Genomic DNA, 13,702 nt, shown 5'->3' on the forward strand with positions numbered 1-13,702 from the left:
GTTATAAAATAGTTGTCTCTATTATTTTCTTATTCCAAAAACAAAAAGTGGTAGAATAACATTCTTTAATTCTTTATCATTCCAAATAGTCCCTCATGGTTAAGAATACATTACGGCCCGTTTGATTATATAAATAAAATTAAATGAGATGAGATATTTTGAATAATAATAAATAAAATATTATTATAATATAATTTTTTAATATTAATTTTGTATTAGAATTTGAAAAAGTTAAATGGTTTATTATATTTTGTATGAAGATTTGAAAAAGTTCAAATGATGAAATAGGATGAGATGAGATTTATAGTTTTTGGTAACCAATTAAGCATTATTTATCTACCACAAAATTGTATATCTTATAGATTAACGATACTAGAAAACCACTCACAAAAAAATCTATACTCGAAATTTTTTTAAAAATAAATTAATTAAAGTACGTGCCGCGATAAGATTGCAACTGTAATTAACTCATAAAATAAAAAAACAAATTGCAACTGTAATTGATCTCTCCATCTGAAAATCGAGAAGCCGAGTGGATATCTGCAACATAACTGAGAACTGCAGACCAAGGGACTTCGTCGCCAAGAGTATTGACTTGCTCAGGTCTGACGTGTCTATATTCACAATAAAACTCTGGCAAGGTGATTTGTCCAAAACTGATGCTCAGTATTCATGCAATCCTCCATTGTCCAGTTATCATTCCCTCAAGGAAATGAAATGTTGCTTCAAGAAATGAAAGAAGATATAATCAATTCTATAGATGAGAATTCACACACAAGTTTAGCCCATGTCCCATTTTTTTTTCCCATAAAGCTGAATCGCAAAAGATGCTTTGCTTCATAGATTTATCGACATTGTCAGAACTAGTTGATTGCACAAATTTGGCAGAGATGTAGAAGGCATGAACCACGTTATAAAAGAATGCAAATTTAAATGATTAATAGTATGCAAAAATTATTCTCGATTAAGTTAAATAACTTACTAGGATAAGGTTTTAATTCTCAAACGTCGTCCTACGATGCAGGCAGACCATTGGCTGATGTCAGAGCTTTTAGTTTATCGAAGGCTCGCCGTATTTTGTGCCTTTCTTCTATTGTCATGTTGATTTCCTCTGAAGACTGAATAGATAACATGCAAGAAATCCAATCAACATGCATCTTAAAGCTAATTGCGTGACAAAAAATAGCATCTAATAGTGGGAAAATGGTGCTAAGCTATTCAATACTAACTTGCTGGTAAAACGTTTTCAATGTGTTCATAGATCTCATGATTATTTACTGTACAGGGTCGCACCAGACAGCAATTTCGCCATTCAGCGAACAAATTCAACCAATTTGGGCATTGAGACTCCATGTAGCTAGCACTCAATGTAAAGTTCTGTTTTAAGTTTCACAAAATCCAATGCATAGTGCAAAAAATGGCTATTGATACCAAAATGTGATACTTGGCATGAATGATCTACATAAGGGAGCATCTGACTCGATAGTGCACTAGGCAAATCATGGTTCCCACACAAGTTATTAATACATGCGTGAAAGAGACAAATGCATGCATTAGTTACGTTGACTTTGACAGTTTAATGTACAAAATGTTACAGGATCATCACAATAATAAGTAATTTCTTTTATCAGCATGATTTAGTAATGTTTAAGAACTACATGCAGAGTTCACGCTTGAGGTGCAAAATTGTACCTGCAAAGAGAGCATTTTTTGTAATAAATTGCGAGTTTCTGCCTTCAGTTCAGAGAGAATTTTATGAACTTTAACATCCCTGTGCATCAAAACAATGACAGAAACAATGGCATTTGTTCTACTTGAACTGTCTGTTGCATATCGGATATAGTCAGGCGAAAAAAGCGGTGAACTACTTTCAGTTATCAGTGACCCCATCATCCTCAACACGAGATCCAGAAGTTTGTGACTTCTATCAAACAAGAAGAAACAAGGGAGGAGGTAATAACGGAGAATAGGAATGGAGACATTGGGCTCGTCATGATCTTCTGGAATGCACTGTATAGGGCATACATATTAACAGGAATCATCAAAAGTTAGAAAAAAATCAAAGCACAGAATAACACTAATAAGCTTTGTGCTCTTGGGAAAAAAAACCAGACAAATAGATATTGCAGTGTTTATGTTCAATAATGAACAAGAAAAAGGCATTATTGAAGTACATGGAGAGAATAAATCAGACTAGAAAACGTGCCATAATGTGCTATCGTCACTAGTGCCGTCATCCCAACAAAGAGAGTCGCTTTCAAGCCCCTCCATTTGGTCTTCCATTGAAAAATAATGATTTTGTTCTTCTTTTTTTGGGAGGGGGGAATAAAGGATTATTATCAAATTATTTAACCTTCCTCTCTTGCATAATGTATCTAGTCATCACCGTCATAATGCAAGGCCAATCATGAGATTTACCACAAGAAGATACCATACTCCAGCATTAAAATCAAAATGCTCCTGTATGTAGACACAAGATGTACCTCCCCAACTCCTCTCCTTTTCATCTCCACCGAGAGGCTCAGAAACAAAATGCTTCTACATGACTTTTCATATAATAATTATCAGGATTTTTTTTATAAGTTATTTTTGGTGATACTTAACATAATTAAAACCTTGTAGGTTTCTGTCCACAAATCCATTCCCACCGCACCATGCAACTCTAAGACCCTCGGAAAATAGCTTTTATGGTATACCATGTTCAGTGAATGACATGTATTAATTAAAACTCACAGTCCGCACATGGTCTCTTTACATAGAAGAGTATAGGGATAACAGCATATGCATAATTCTCCTCCCGGACAGAAAAGGAATCATATTTCAGTTTTGCACATTCCATGAGAACACAGAACACTATTAACATAGACCACACTGACTTGCATACAAGAATCCTCTGATTAGGGAGACTTCAAACTCTTCAGACACATATCTTCAACAAGAGAAATTACTTACATGCACAACATCAATGAGGTATCCCGAAAGGAAATTGCTTAGTGTGTTAATACTCTGCTCAGAAAGTCTTGTGGGTTTGGAATCCAGTATAGCAAGCATTCTGAGCATAGCACATGCATTGTCTAGAGATGGCTTCAGCAACTGAGATACAAACATCACATGCAGAAACTTTCTTAAAAGCCAGTCAACGGAAAAGCAAATATGAGTAAAAAAAGGGTTAAAAAAGTACTTTATATGAATGGAAAAAATATATAAATGACACCAAAAGTTTCAGCTTTGTAAGGCAATAATATGAAAGAAAAAATAAAAATCTTTTGGATAAAGAAAGCTTAACTCACCATCTGTCCAAGTATTACTTTCTCTACCATCTGAAAAACAAGAGAAGTATCACCCATCTGCGATAGGTTTGAGCAAACAACACTAGTGACTGACTTATATGTTCCACGGTTTCCAATCTCTGTGTCACTCTGTATAACAGGATATATGTTTTCTGCAACGCGGGAAAAAAAAAAAAAAAAACACTTTTTAGACTAAAAAAAAAAAAAGCAACAATCATAAATCTGAATGAAGTAAACAAACTGGGTACCTTAACACCAACCCAATATCCTTTTTTTTTTATCAGTAATCAAGAGATTTTATTCATAAGAATAGGCAAAGCCCAAGTACACAGGGAGTATACATGAGAAATGCCCAACTAGAGTTTACAACAAATAGTAAAAAGTCATGGACATTTAGTCCATTACAAACAATGGCCTCCACCCATGAGAACAATGTTTTAAAGAAAATAACTTTCGGCTCCTCCATTGTCTTCTCAAAAACCTCTACCCTTGACGCAAACTAACACTTTCTTGGAACTCATTGATAGGCACTAGTGTTATAACTAGATAAATATACCAAAAATTAATATATTAGACATTTTACAAGGTAAAAAACAAATTGCACAGTTTCCTAAGGAAGCATAAACGATCTTCTGCTAGTGAAGCAGCTTCCTAAAAAAGATGTATTCTTAAGACAACTTAAGACGAAGCAGTTTTAGACGTGTCTTGTCATTGCTACTACTTCTAATAACTTCAGTTACATGTACGAATTATGATTGAATAACCCCACATGAGTAGAAAATACACATATATCTAATAAAAAAGGTAATCAACATTTGTGGGAAAAAACAATTTCCAAATCCTTAATGAGTTCTCTAGCAAAAGAGAGATGTAAAACATGCTGAATTAAAGTTATTTACGTCTGCTGATAAATATGAAAAGAAGCATAAGATTAATACAAACAAATGACAATTGGACTGGTGAATAGGGAGCCAGATGTTGTCTTAAAACGCTAAACAAAAAGGAGGTTGCCAAAGAATAAATTATTCCAAAGGTACCGGGAAAAACTTTGAAACGTGAGAGCAAAGTGATGAAGAAACTGATATGGTCAGTAATTTTGATATGTCCAGCAGTATATGCCGAATGCAGAACCTCTACAATTCGAAATAATATAAATGGTTCCAAATCAGGACCTGCAATAGTCATGAAAGGAATCGAGCCAGTTCAGGATGCAACAAATAAAACTGTTACTAAATTAAAAATTCCTAAAATCTCATTATCGAGATTTCAATTATAAAACAATTAGTACTTACACAGACAACATGAAGCTATTGACCTCAACAAAGGTGAATCCAAATTACAGAAATAGTAGAGGGAACAGAGTGAGAGTTCTTGAGAATCTTTAGGAAGCCTTATGAAAGGGCCATAGTATATATCTCCTGCAAGATAAAAAAGAATAAGCAACCAAATGATTATGCTCCAAGGCGTATTGACTAAACACAATATCTTTAGCAAACTGATTTCTACCGTCATCTCTGCATGTGCTGTAAAACTCTAGCAATGAGTATTGCATGTTTTCGTATTCCCATGCAAAGGAAGAGTTTACCAGAGCACACTGGCCCAGGCGAAGTTGCAGACGCAAGACAACCTGCAATTTTGCGGGGAAAAGTACCCCCATGAAATTATCAGTAATGAGAAACAAAAACATTAATGGTGAGATTACTTCAAATATGTGGTGCTAAAAAACTACATATTCAACTTAGCAATGTTTTCCAAATTAAATAAATTTTCCTTATTGCAGCATTAAGGAGTGTTAATAAAGTAAATTATATCATTACCTGGGAACAATAAGGATTTTTATCACCTAGCAGGATTAGCAATGGAGAAAGCTCTCTTATCCAAGCAATTTGATGGTCTAATATTTCTGGATCACTAGCATCAAGGCACGGCCCATCTTCTTTCTACAAGATGTACAGAAAATATGAACAATAAATGTGTGGTGGTGGGTTTTGTGTGTGTGTGTGTGTGTGTGTGAGAGAGAGAGAGAGAGAGAGAGAGAGAGAGAGAGATGTGCAATCTATGAAATTAAAGTAATTGTGGCCAAAGCGTAAAAAAACAAGCTTACAGGAATAAGCATGTCTTCAATTGTAGAAAGGCATGCCAGTTTTAATGAAGACTCGGGATGGCAATCCCTGAAAGTTTTAGTAAACGCCTGCAATTAAATAGTTACTATATTGAGATTATCATTGGGTTTCTTGTTTCTCTCCAGAAACTCTAGATCTTCAGATAAATCAAGAATCGCAGGACAACCTAAGTGCATGAATAGGCAATCAAATAAAGGGGGAGAGAGAGAGAGAGAGAGAGAGAGAGAGAGAGAGAGAGAGAGAGAGAGAGAGAGAGATTCAACATGTAATTTTCCATACACAAGCTATTGGTAATTTGTCAACTCTTAAGAGCACAAGTCAGACCTGAAGAAGACGAGACCTCCAATTGCTCACCACTTGTAAAAGAAGTTTCGGAAAGAAAGGAAGAAGGGAAAGTAAATGCTTTTCCCATACTGCTTTGCCAAAGCGTGTCCCACTACAAATCTGCACAACTTAATGATACAGTCAAACAAAATAAAAGCATTTCACGCATCCATACAATATGATTATCTTATTAGAAACATCAGAACATGTTAAAAGCCCATATAAATATCAGAAAATTAGGGTTTAGTACTGGGAAACACAAATTAGACTGCACAAGAACTGGATTTTTAGTTCAAAGATAATCAGCATACTTTTGTCCTGGGATTCGAGACAAAAAAGGATTTATAATTACATAAAGTTAATTCCTCCAATAAAAGTTTAAGGCATTACAGATTCAACTGATCAGACTCCCAACTCTGTCAGGGAGATTGTGGTCCGGCAAATGCTGAATGCTGAAAATGATACTGTATAATTCCATAAATATTACTTTTGGGAATATTTCAAATTTGTTTGTATATTTTATCTCCTATATGCTTCGCAACAAATAATAAGCAACCAAAATCATTTTTTATAGGTTGCCAAAATCATTTTTTTTTAATCATAAAATCAATATCAGCATTAATATATTTTTAATTGTGCTATTTCTCTTTTTATATAGATAAAATAAATTTTATTGACAGGATGAAAGGCGTGGCAAAAAAATTATTTTAAACACCTAAGCTAAGGCTTGGCTTAAGTGGTGAGAGCCTTGGTCTTGGGATTATGCTCCCCCAGTTCTAAGATCAAACCTTGGCTGCAAATCAATTTCTAGGGGCCTTGTCCCATGAGTAAAAAGACGATGATTTACCTAATCCTGACATGTTACACATGTTAGAGGTTTAACCAAATAAAATACACCTTGCATTTTACATGGTCTCTCAAGTTCCTCGTCGTAAAAAGCTATAATTTTTGTAATGAGTAACGCTACACACCACACTCTCATCCATGTAAGATGTGGTACATTTATCACCATTGAATGATAAAGAATCATCCAATAAAGGATCATCCAATGGTAATAAATGTGCCACATCTTACATAGTGGGATGAAATGGGATAGTAGAATAGTGTATTTAATTTTCCTTTTTTTAATAGGTAATCAAGAAGTTTTATTCATAAGAAAAGAAGGCATAGCCAAGTACACAGGTAAAAATTATGATTTTTTACGTTTGGGACTTACTCTTTCTGACTGAACAATTGCTAGTCAACAACAATTGGTACGAAACATATTCTCTATGATTTTACCAATTAATAGCATGAGAATTAAATAGTTACTTGAAACAAAAAATTAGGCTTTTATAGTTATACCTGCACATCATAACCTCTAGATTATACTACCACACCTCACCAAACATTTTTAAGTAGATTATACAAAACCAAAGAAGCAACTTTGTGAAGCTTGTCCATCATTAAAATCGTAGAAACGTAATGGTAAAAGAACAGACCTTTCCAAGCAGCGCATTTTCTATAAATTCTAGAAATTTTTCCAATACATCAGCAGGAGGGCATATCCATTCGCTGAATTGCAAAAGTATTCCCGTAATCAAAACATTGAAGATAAAATATCTATCCACATCCTGCCAAGAGGAAAAAACAAAAACAAACAAACAAACTCAAATTACAACATCTAACCCAGAAAACATTGAGGTCAAAAGAGATAGGCCTAATATTACCACAGAAACATATATAAAACAAAGGAAACCCAACGAGAACAGTGACATTAGAGAGGATAAAAGAATATAGCATTGTCGTGGGAGCAAAGGTGATGATCTAAGAACTTCTATTGAGCTCATACCTTTTCTGAAAGCTGATGTGCTGGACTGAGGGGGAACAGTACTAGTACCTTCTTCATTAACAATGATGAGATAGCTTCATCCCGCACTGTCACATCCGATTCTCCATGAGAAAGTTCGTATTCGGACTTACCCTTACTAGTCCCATAAATAAAAGATCTGACTGCAATATCTATGCTCTGAAGTATACCCACAAGACAATCAAATGATTGCACATCAAGAAGTGGCATAGTATGAACCAGTGAAATGAAATCTTGGAAACAATTAACTAAAATTGGCACGAGATCCTTTAGTTTCTCGACGATGAGGGGAAGCCCTACGCAAACAAAGCAAGCATAGGCCAGGACCATTAGAACTTACAGCATAATAATAATCAGATGTTAATTTCATTTCCATATCTTATTATTTACACCCAAAGATAGGCTTTTCCATATATATAATAAAGAAAGAAAAATGCCTTGAAAGCTCATAATCAAAACAATGATACAAATGAAAGTTATTAAGGCTAGAGATATCACTGAATGTAAGCCGGTAGAATGCCCCATAATATCAAGTTCTCAATGTGAAGAAAAAATCTTAACAACGAAAGACTTGATTACTGGTGCTACCATTAGTGCTGGATTAAGTAATTCCATATTTATGATTCACACAAGTATTGCCATGACCCAATTACTAAATGCTAACATCAACAAATCACATACAAGTCTGGTATAAGGTGCTTTCACATACCAGCAGATTCTACAGGCATGTCAGGTTCAAAAGCATGTAACATCCCTTGTCCAGCATCGTTCTATTACATGAAGAAAGATATTAATAAAAAAAGTATCATGCAAAATAAATTAGAATGAAACATGTAATTTACTGAACTTGAAAGGACAAAACTAATTTGTAGAAGCTGGAGACATCAAAATTTGTAGGTAGGTTCCAGGTAATAGAACAGAAACTATTATTTACTAATATTTCAGTGGAGGAAAGCCAAATATGGCCATCATCACACAGGAAATATCCTCTTAACCCTTCATATCAACTCAGTCATTTAGATATTCACTTTCTAAACAGAAAGATTTATACACATTAAAAACCCGATTACAGAATCCACCCAATTACATTGTATAGACAAAAACATGTGAAATGAACTTGACACAATATAAACACAAGAAGTACTCAATACAAGAATAAAGACATGACAATGATAGTAAAAAGCACAGAAGATACTACTACAATAAGCTTAAGCAGTAAAAGATACAAACATGAAGATTTTTAAGATGGTAAAGGAATAACAAGATCATGACAAAAACTCAAAATATAACTACATCCAAAGTTTCAAAAGCAATATACAATTATGAAATACAGCTGAATTGCTAAGCACCACAACATTGAATAACCAACAGATGAAAAAACACTCAAGACAAATGTTGCATTAACAATTGATAATCAGAAGGTACATTTTCACATGAGTCAACTTCTCTTTTATTACATGGCACCAGTGACAAGCAGCGCATCAACCCAGCAAGAACATTCTTGAGCTTGCCCTTGTCATGTAAATAGAACTGATTCTTCCGTAGAATATCCCCATAACTTTGAAGAATCTGTAGATGATGCAAGCACTAAAACATTTAATAGATTTCCAAAACCATAAAGAATGATAATACTTAAAAGAAGCAACCTAGTTGCTTTGAAATTAGGATGATTAGCAGTCAAAAACAAGGGTTTAAATGAAACCATAAATAATGGGACATACGAATATTCAATTGTATGTGTGTGTTCTTTTTTTTTGGGTTCATTTGTTTTGCTTGGTATTTGACCAAACTGCCCCCCACAATCCTTATCTTAGTTGGACATGGCATAATACCAGAGGGTTAATGACCCAAAATTATGAGCATGACCTCTCAAACAGCTAAAATGAGAAGATTTTTCAAGAGATAAATGCCAAATACTATAATTACACTGAAAAAACTCCAAACATTAACCAAAAGAGTCAAAGTAAGACACCTTTTCAGCATACAACAAAAAGGATGGGGAATGATTTTCAACAGCAAGGTCAAGAAATTTGAATGCCATGAGCCGAATGTCAATTGATAAATGCGTCATTGCATTAAATATATATGCCATGATTAAGGAAGTGAAAAGCCCTTGATTGTCCTGTACAGGAAACGGAGATAAACAGTGTCACATAAATGGAGAACTGGTATAATGAACAATAAATAATCATAGAATTAATAAACTGAAAGAAAAAGAAATTACCTGTTTACAGCTTGGAAATATTACTGACTTAAAAAGTTGATACAGTGTTTCTCGAACCATTTTGTCATCATCACTGATACGTTCACGCAATTTTTCTATGACAGCATATTTATGCAACGTTAGCTCTGCTGGGTGTTTAAGGAATAAATCCCTAATACCAAGCAATGCATCTGCAAAGAGAAACAAGGTTTTAGTACAACATCTAGACTGCCACTCAATACATAAGAAAACTTCAATGTGGAAGCTAAAGCTAGATAACAAGTGCAGAAAGAGTATGATGCATATATCCCATTACATACATACATTGATATATACTTTGCTGACTGAGTATTTACTTCATTCATTGAAAAGAAATATCACAAAGGTTTCTGTTTCCTACCTTCTTGATATCTCAACATAGAATTGCTCTGCAAAGCACTTTCAACATCCTTTGAATACACGAGGGAAATTATTCATACTGAGAAAATACCTCTACGAACTTTCGGATTGTGGTGGGATGTTTGCTGAAGAAGTTCTTTCAAAGTCAAACCTTTCTTGTTCACAGCTAAACCTTGCTTTTCTGATGCTACGCTCTGCTCAGGAAGAATAATTGCTGCTCACAATGCACATAAGGAAAACTTTTAGGCAGTAAAATCGATCATTTTTTTATAGATAAAAGTAAATTTTCTGATATAAGAGGCAAATAAAATCGATCATTTACCACTTATTGGAACAACACTAAATGCTTCGCTGGTTTCAAAGCGAAAGAAACTTTTTTTTTGCAAGTAAAAAAGGGATAGAAACTTTCAAAAGTTCTGTAGCAATATATAATTCTATAGTCCTCTTTTTGTAATTAGGCATTCCTCTTGTATACTACAAGTGCGTCGGGGGTATGCCTTCTGAGTTTTCAATAAAAACTTCGAGTACTTTTTTTTTTTTATAAGTAAATATATTATATTAATCAAAGAATAGGCAAAAGCCTGGTACAATGTATAGTTTGCCCTAGCTAAGTAGGCACAATGGAAATAAGAAAATCATGAAAATCTAAGCCATTAAAGTCAACAGCAATAATAATAATAATTCTATGGTCCTCCATTCCTCTCAACCAAAAGTATGATTATTTACCAAGATAGATTAGAAACACCACACCACTGCCCCCCCCCCCCCCCCCCCCAACCCAAAAAATATATATATATACAGATATCTTTTTGCCAGGTCCTCACAGAAGAGGACACAGTCAGTCACTTGGAATGTCACTTCTACAAGAAACGTTCAGAATTGGGAACTTGAAGAGCTGGTAGATTTTTACAGTTATTTGTAATCAGCAAAGCTAGGTGTCAATGGGGGTGACCAAATGTGGTGGACTCACACAGGGAGCAAAAAGTTTACTGTTAAATCTTTTTACAAGGTTTTGACAATCCAACAGCCTACATTCTTTCCGTGGAAGAGTACATGAAAGGTGTTAGTACCTTCCAAAGTTGCTTTCTTTATCTGGACAGCTGCACAGGGGAAGATTTTAACGGTTCATAATCTTAGAAAGCGAGGTATGGTTGTTATGGAGTGGTGCTATAGGTGTACAAAGAATGTTTTCTTTATTTGGACAGTTGCACAGGGGAAGATTTTAACAGTTGATAATCTTAGAAAGCGAGGTATGGTTGTCATGGAGTGGTGCTACATGTGTAAAAAGAATGGGAAATCGATAGATCACTTGCTTTTACATTGTAAGGTGGCTGGGGAGTTATGGGCTGGAATCCTTAGTAGAGGCAGGCTGAGTTGGGTTATGCCTAGGAGTGTGGTGGAGCTACTTGTGTGCTGGAATAGGCCGCACGATAACACTCAATTAGTAGCAATGTGGCGGATGATACCTTTGTGCTTAATGTGGTGTCTATGGTCGGAAAGGAATGATAGGTGCTTTAACGATAAGGAGCATGGAGTGGGAGAAATCTGGAAATTTTTTGTATTCTCTCTTTTTCAATGGTTTTCTGCTATTGTCCTAAAGGGCGGGAATGTTCATGAGTTTTTATTTTCTTTACAGCTTACTAGAATGTAACTAGGTGTCTCGCTTTGTATACTTCCTGTGTACTTGGGCATTGCTTAGTCTCTTTCTATTCAATAAAGATTATTACTTATTAAAAAAAAAAAAAAGTGTTTCATTGAAACTTTTAAGAGGCAGTTCTCAAGGAACGCCATTGCTCCTACGTTCTACAACATCAAAGACCTTATCAGAGACTCCAAGTTTCAATGAAGCACTTGATAATGGCAACACAATATACAACTGAAAACTACTAGTGGGTTTTCCTTGCACAATCTTGTAAGGACAACAATCACATTGAATACAACAATTAGAAGTACAAGACTCTTAGCCTATACCTTTGGATTTAATTTCAGTATTCGTAGCATTCTTCGGTGGGGGCAGTTTCCGGCCAATCTTACGCTTTATTTTCTGCCGAGTTTCAACCAAAAAAAGTCATAACATCAGCTGTTAGAGAGTTTAAATATTTAACACAAAATATGAATAAATTAAATGTAGTGCTAAGTTGCAAACGCATGGATCATTACTTTAAAGTCGACTCCCCGCTTTTGCTGTTTCTTTGATGAAGCTGAGGAACGCGTCATTTGAACTAGCCGTTTACCCTAGAAAGAAGCTAAAAAACAATTAAACGGCGCAGCCTATGCTTTTTTACGCCTGCTGTAGAAATTTGGGGAACTAAGAAATAAAATTATTCTATTTTTGGGTTTTGCTTTCTGTATCACCAACAAAAAAAAAAAAAAAACTAAACGAGCTAGTGATGGAGCCGCTACGGGTGTCCGCTTCGTGCACAGAGAAGAGAGAAAGCCATGGAGGCGTACTGGTGGCGAAGGAAAGGACGACGTGCTCGTGGTGAAGGGCTTGAGAAGCGGCTGCACGCGGCGGCTGCGAACAAACGGGGAGATGATAGAGAGGCCGAGACGCCGAGGGGGAGCGAGAGGAAAACTTAACAGCGACAAACTGAGAGCCGGATGTCGAGGTGGAGTGCGACTGGACTCCGTGCGGCGGAGGAGCCTGGGCGACGGCTTACAAGAGAGAGCGACGGGATGGAGTGTGAAACCGAGAAAGTGAGAGACGCAGATGGAGGGAGAAAAAAGAGAGGGGCAGACGGACGAAGAGGACGAGAATGGCTTGCCAGTGCAGTAGGAGCGCGGCAATTGGAGCGTGTATAAGGGTCAGAGGCGACCGAGGGACGTGCTACGGCACGACGGAAAGAAGACAGCGATAGAGAGGAACTAATCCCAACCGGGGAGAAGAGGCGGCACAGCGCACTGCGGAAAAACAGAGAGAGAGAGGAGAGAGACGCGGGGAAGGGGGGGCGTTGGATGTGGAAGGAAAAAAGAACAAACACATGATCTTAATTTTTAACGGCGTCGTTTTAGCCTCTTTTTTTTCCCAGGAGGGCTGGGTTAGGGATTAAATGGGTCTTGGGCTTATAAAACTGGCTAGATTTCTACAGACGGGCTTGGGCCTCTAAGAATATGGGTTATGAGTTATGACACCTGCCATAGGAATTTTAGGAATTAAAAAATAAAATAAAATAAAATTTATAATTATAGAATATATAAATATCACATAATTTTTTTAAAAATTGAGTAATTATGAGATTCACATACAAAAATTAATGAATATACAACTTTTATACAACCCATAACTATATTTAATATTATTCACAAATAAAATTATTCTACTTACTAGGTTTTGTTTTGTAATAGTTCTATGTTATAAACTAGTTGCTATGGCACATACGCTCAGCCAAACAATTTTAAAGATAATGATAATGAGGGGTATCAAATTTTGTTAACGGATTGTGTTTGTATTGTGTCAAAACATATATATTATATAATATGAGTAAACCCGACCTGCTAAATTTATCGTGTCAAA

General features: G+C 35.5%; 1 protein-coding gene across 4 annotated transcripts; it reads right to left on the reverse strand.

The window, feature by feature from the left end:
* Positions 1-399: 399 nt before the first annotated feature.
* LOC122279415 lies at positions 400-13,147 on the reverse strand. Of its 4 annotated transcripts, none has more exons than XM_043090070.1 (21): positions 12,640-13,147; positions 12,349-12,423; positions 12,160-12,232; positions 10,280-10,402; positions 9,811-9,980; positions 9,559-9,708; positions 9,012-9,155; positions 8,296-8,356; positions 7,569-7,882; positions 7,219-7,350; positions 5,738-5,857; positions 5,395-5,481; positions 5,108-5,230; positions 4,797-4,917; positions 4,583-4,708; positions 4,328-4,462; positions 3,291-3,442; positions 2,953-3,093; positions 1,693-2,010; positions 983-1,118; positions 400-723 (listed from the first exon to the last, which is right to left on the reverse strand). In XM_043090070.1, the coding sequence occupies exons 2-20, from the start codon at positions 12,403-12,405 to the stop codon at positions 1,014-1,016; spliced, it is 2,652 nt and encodes an 883-aa protein (XP_042946004.1). In that variant the 5' UTR covers positions 12,406-12,423; positions 12,640-13,147; the 3' UTR covers positions 400-723; positions 983-1,013. The 4 variants fall into 4 exon arrangements, with proteins under 4 accessions (XP_042946004.1, XP_042946003.1, XP_042946002.1 ...); XM_043090069.1 differs by having other exon boundaries at positions 12,349-12,434; XM_043090068.1 differs by having other exon boundaries at positions 12,592-13,147.
* Between the last annotated feature and the right edge of the window lie 555 nt (positions 13,148-13,702).

Source organism: Carya illinoinensis, chromosome 10, assembly GCF_018687715.1.
Source record: "Carya illinoinensis cultivar Pawnee chromosome 10, C.illinoinensisPawnee_v1, whole genome shotgun sequence".
Taxonomy (NCBI): domain Eukaryota; kingdom Viridiplantae; phylum Streptophyta; class Magnoliopsida; order Fagales; family Juglandaceae; genus Carya; species Carya illinoinensis.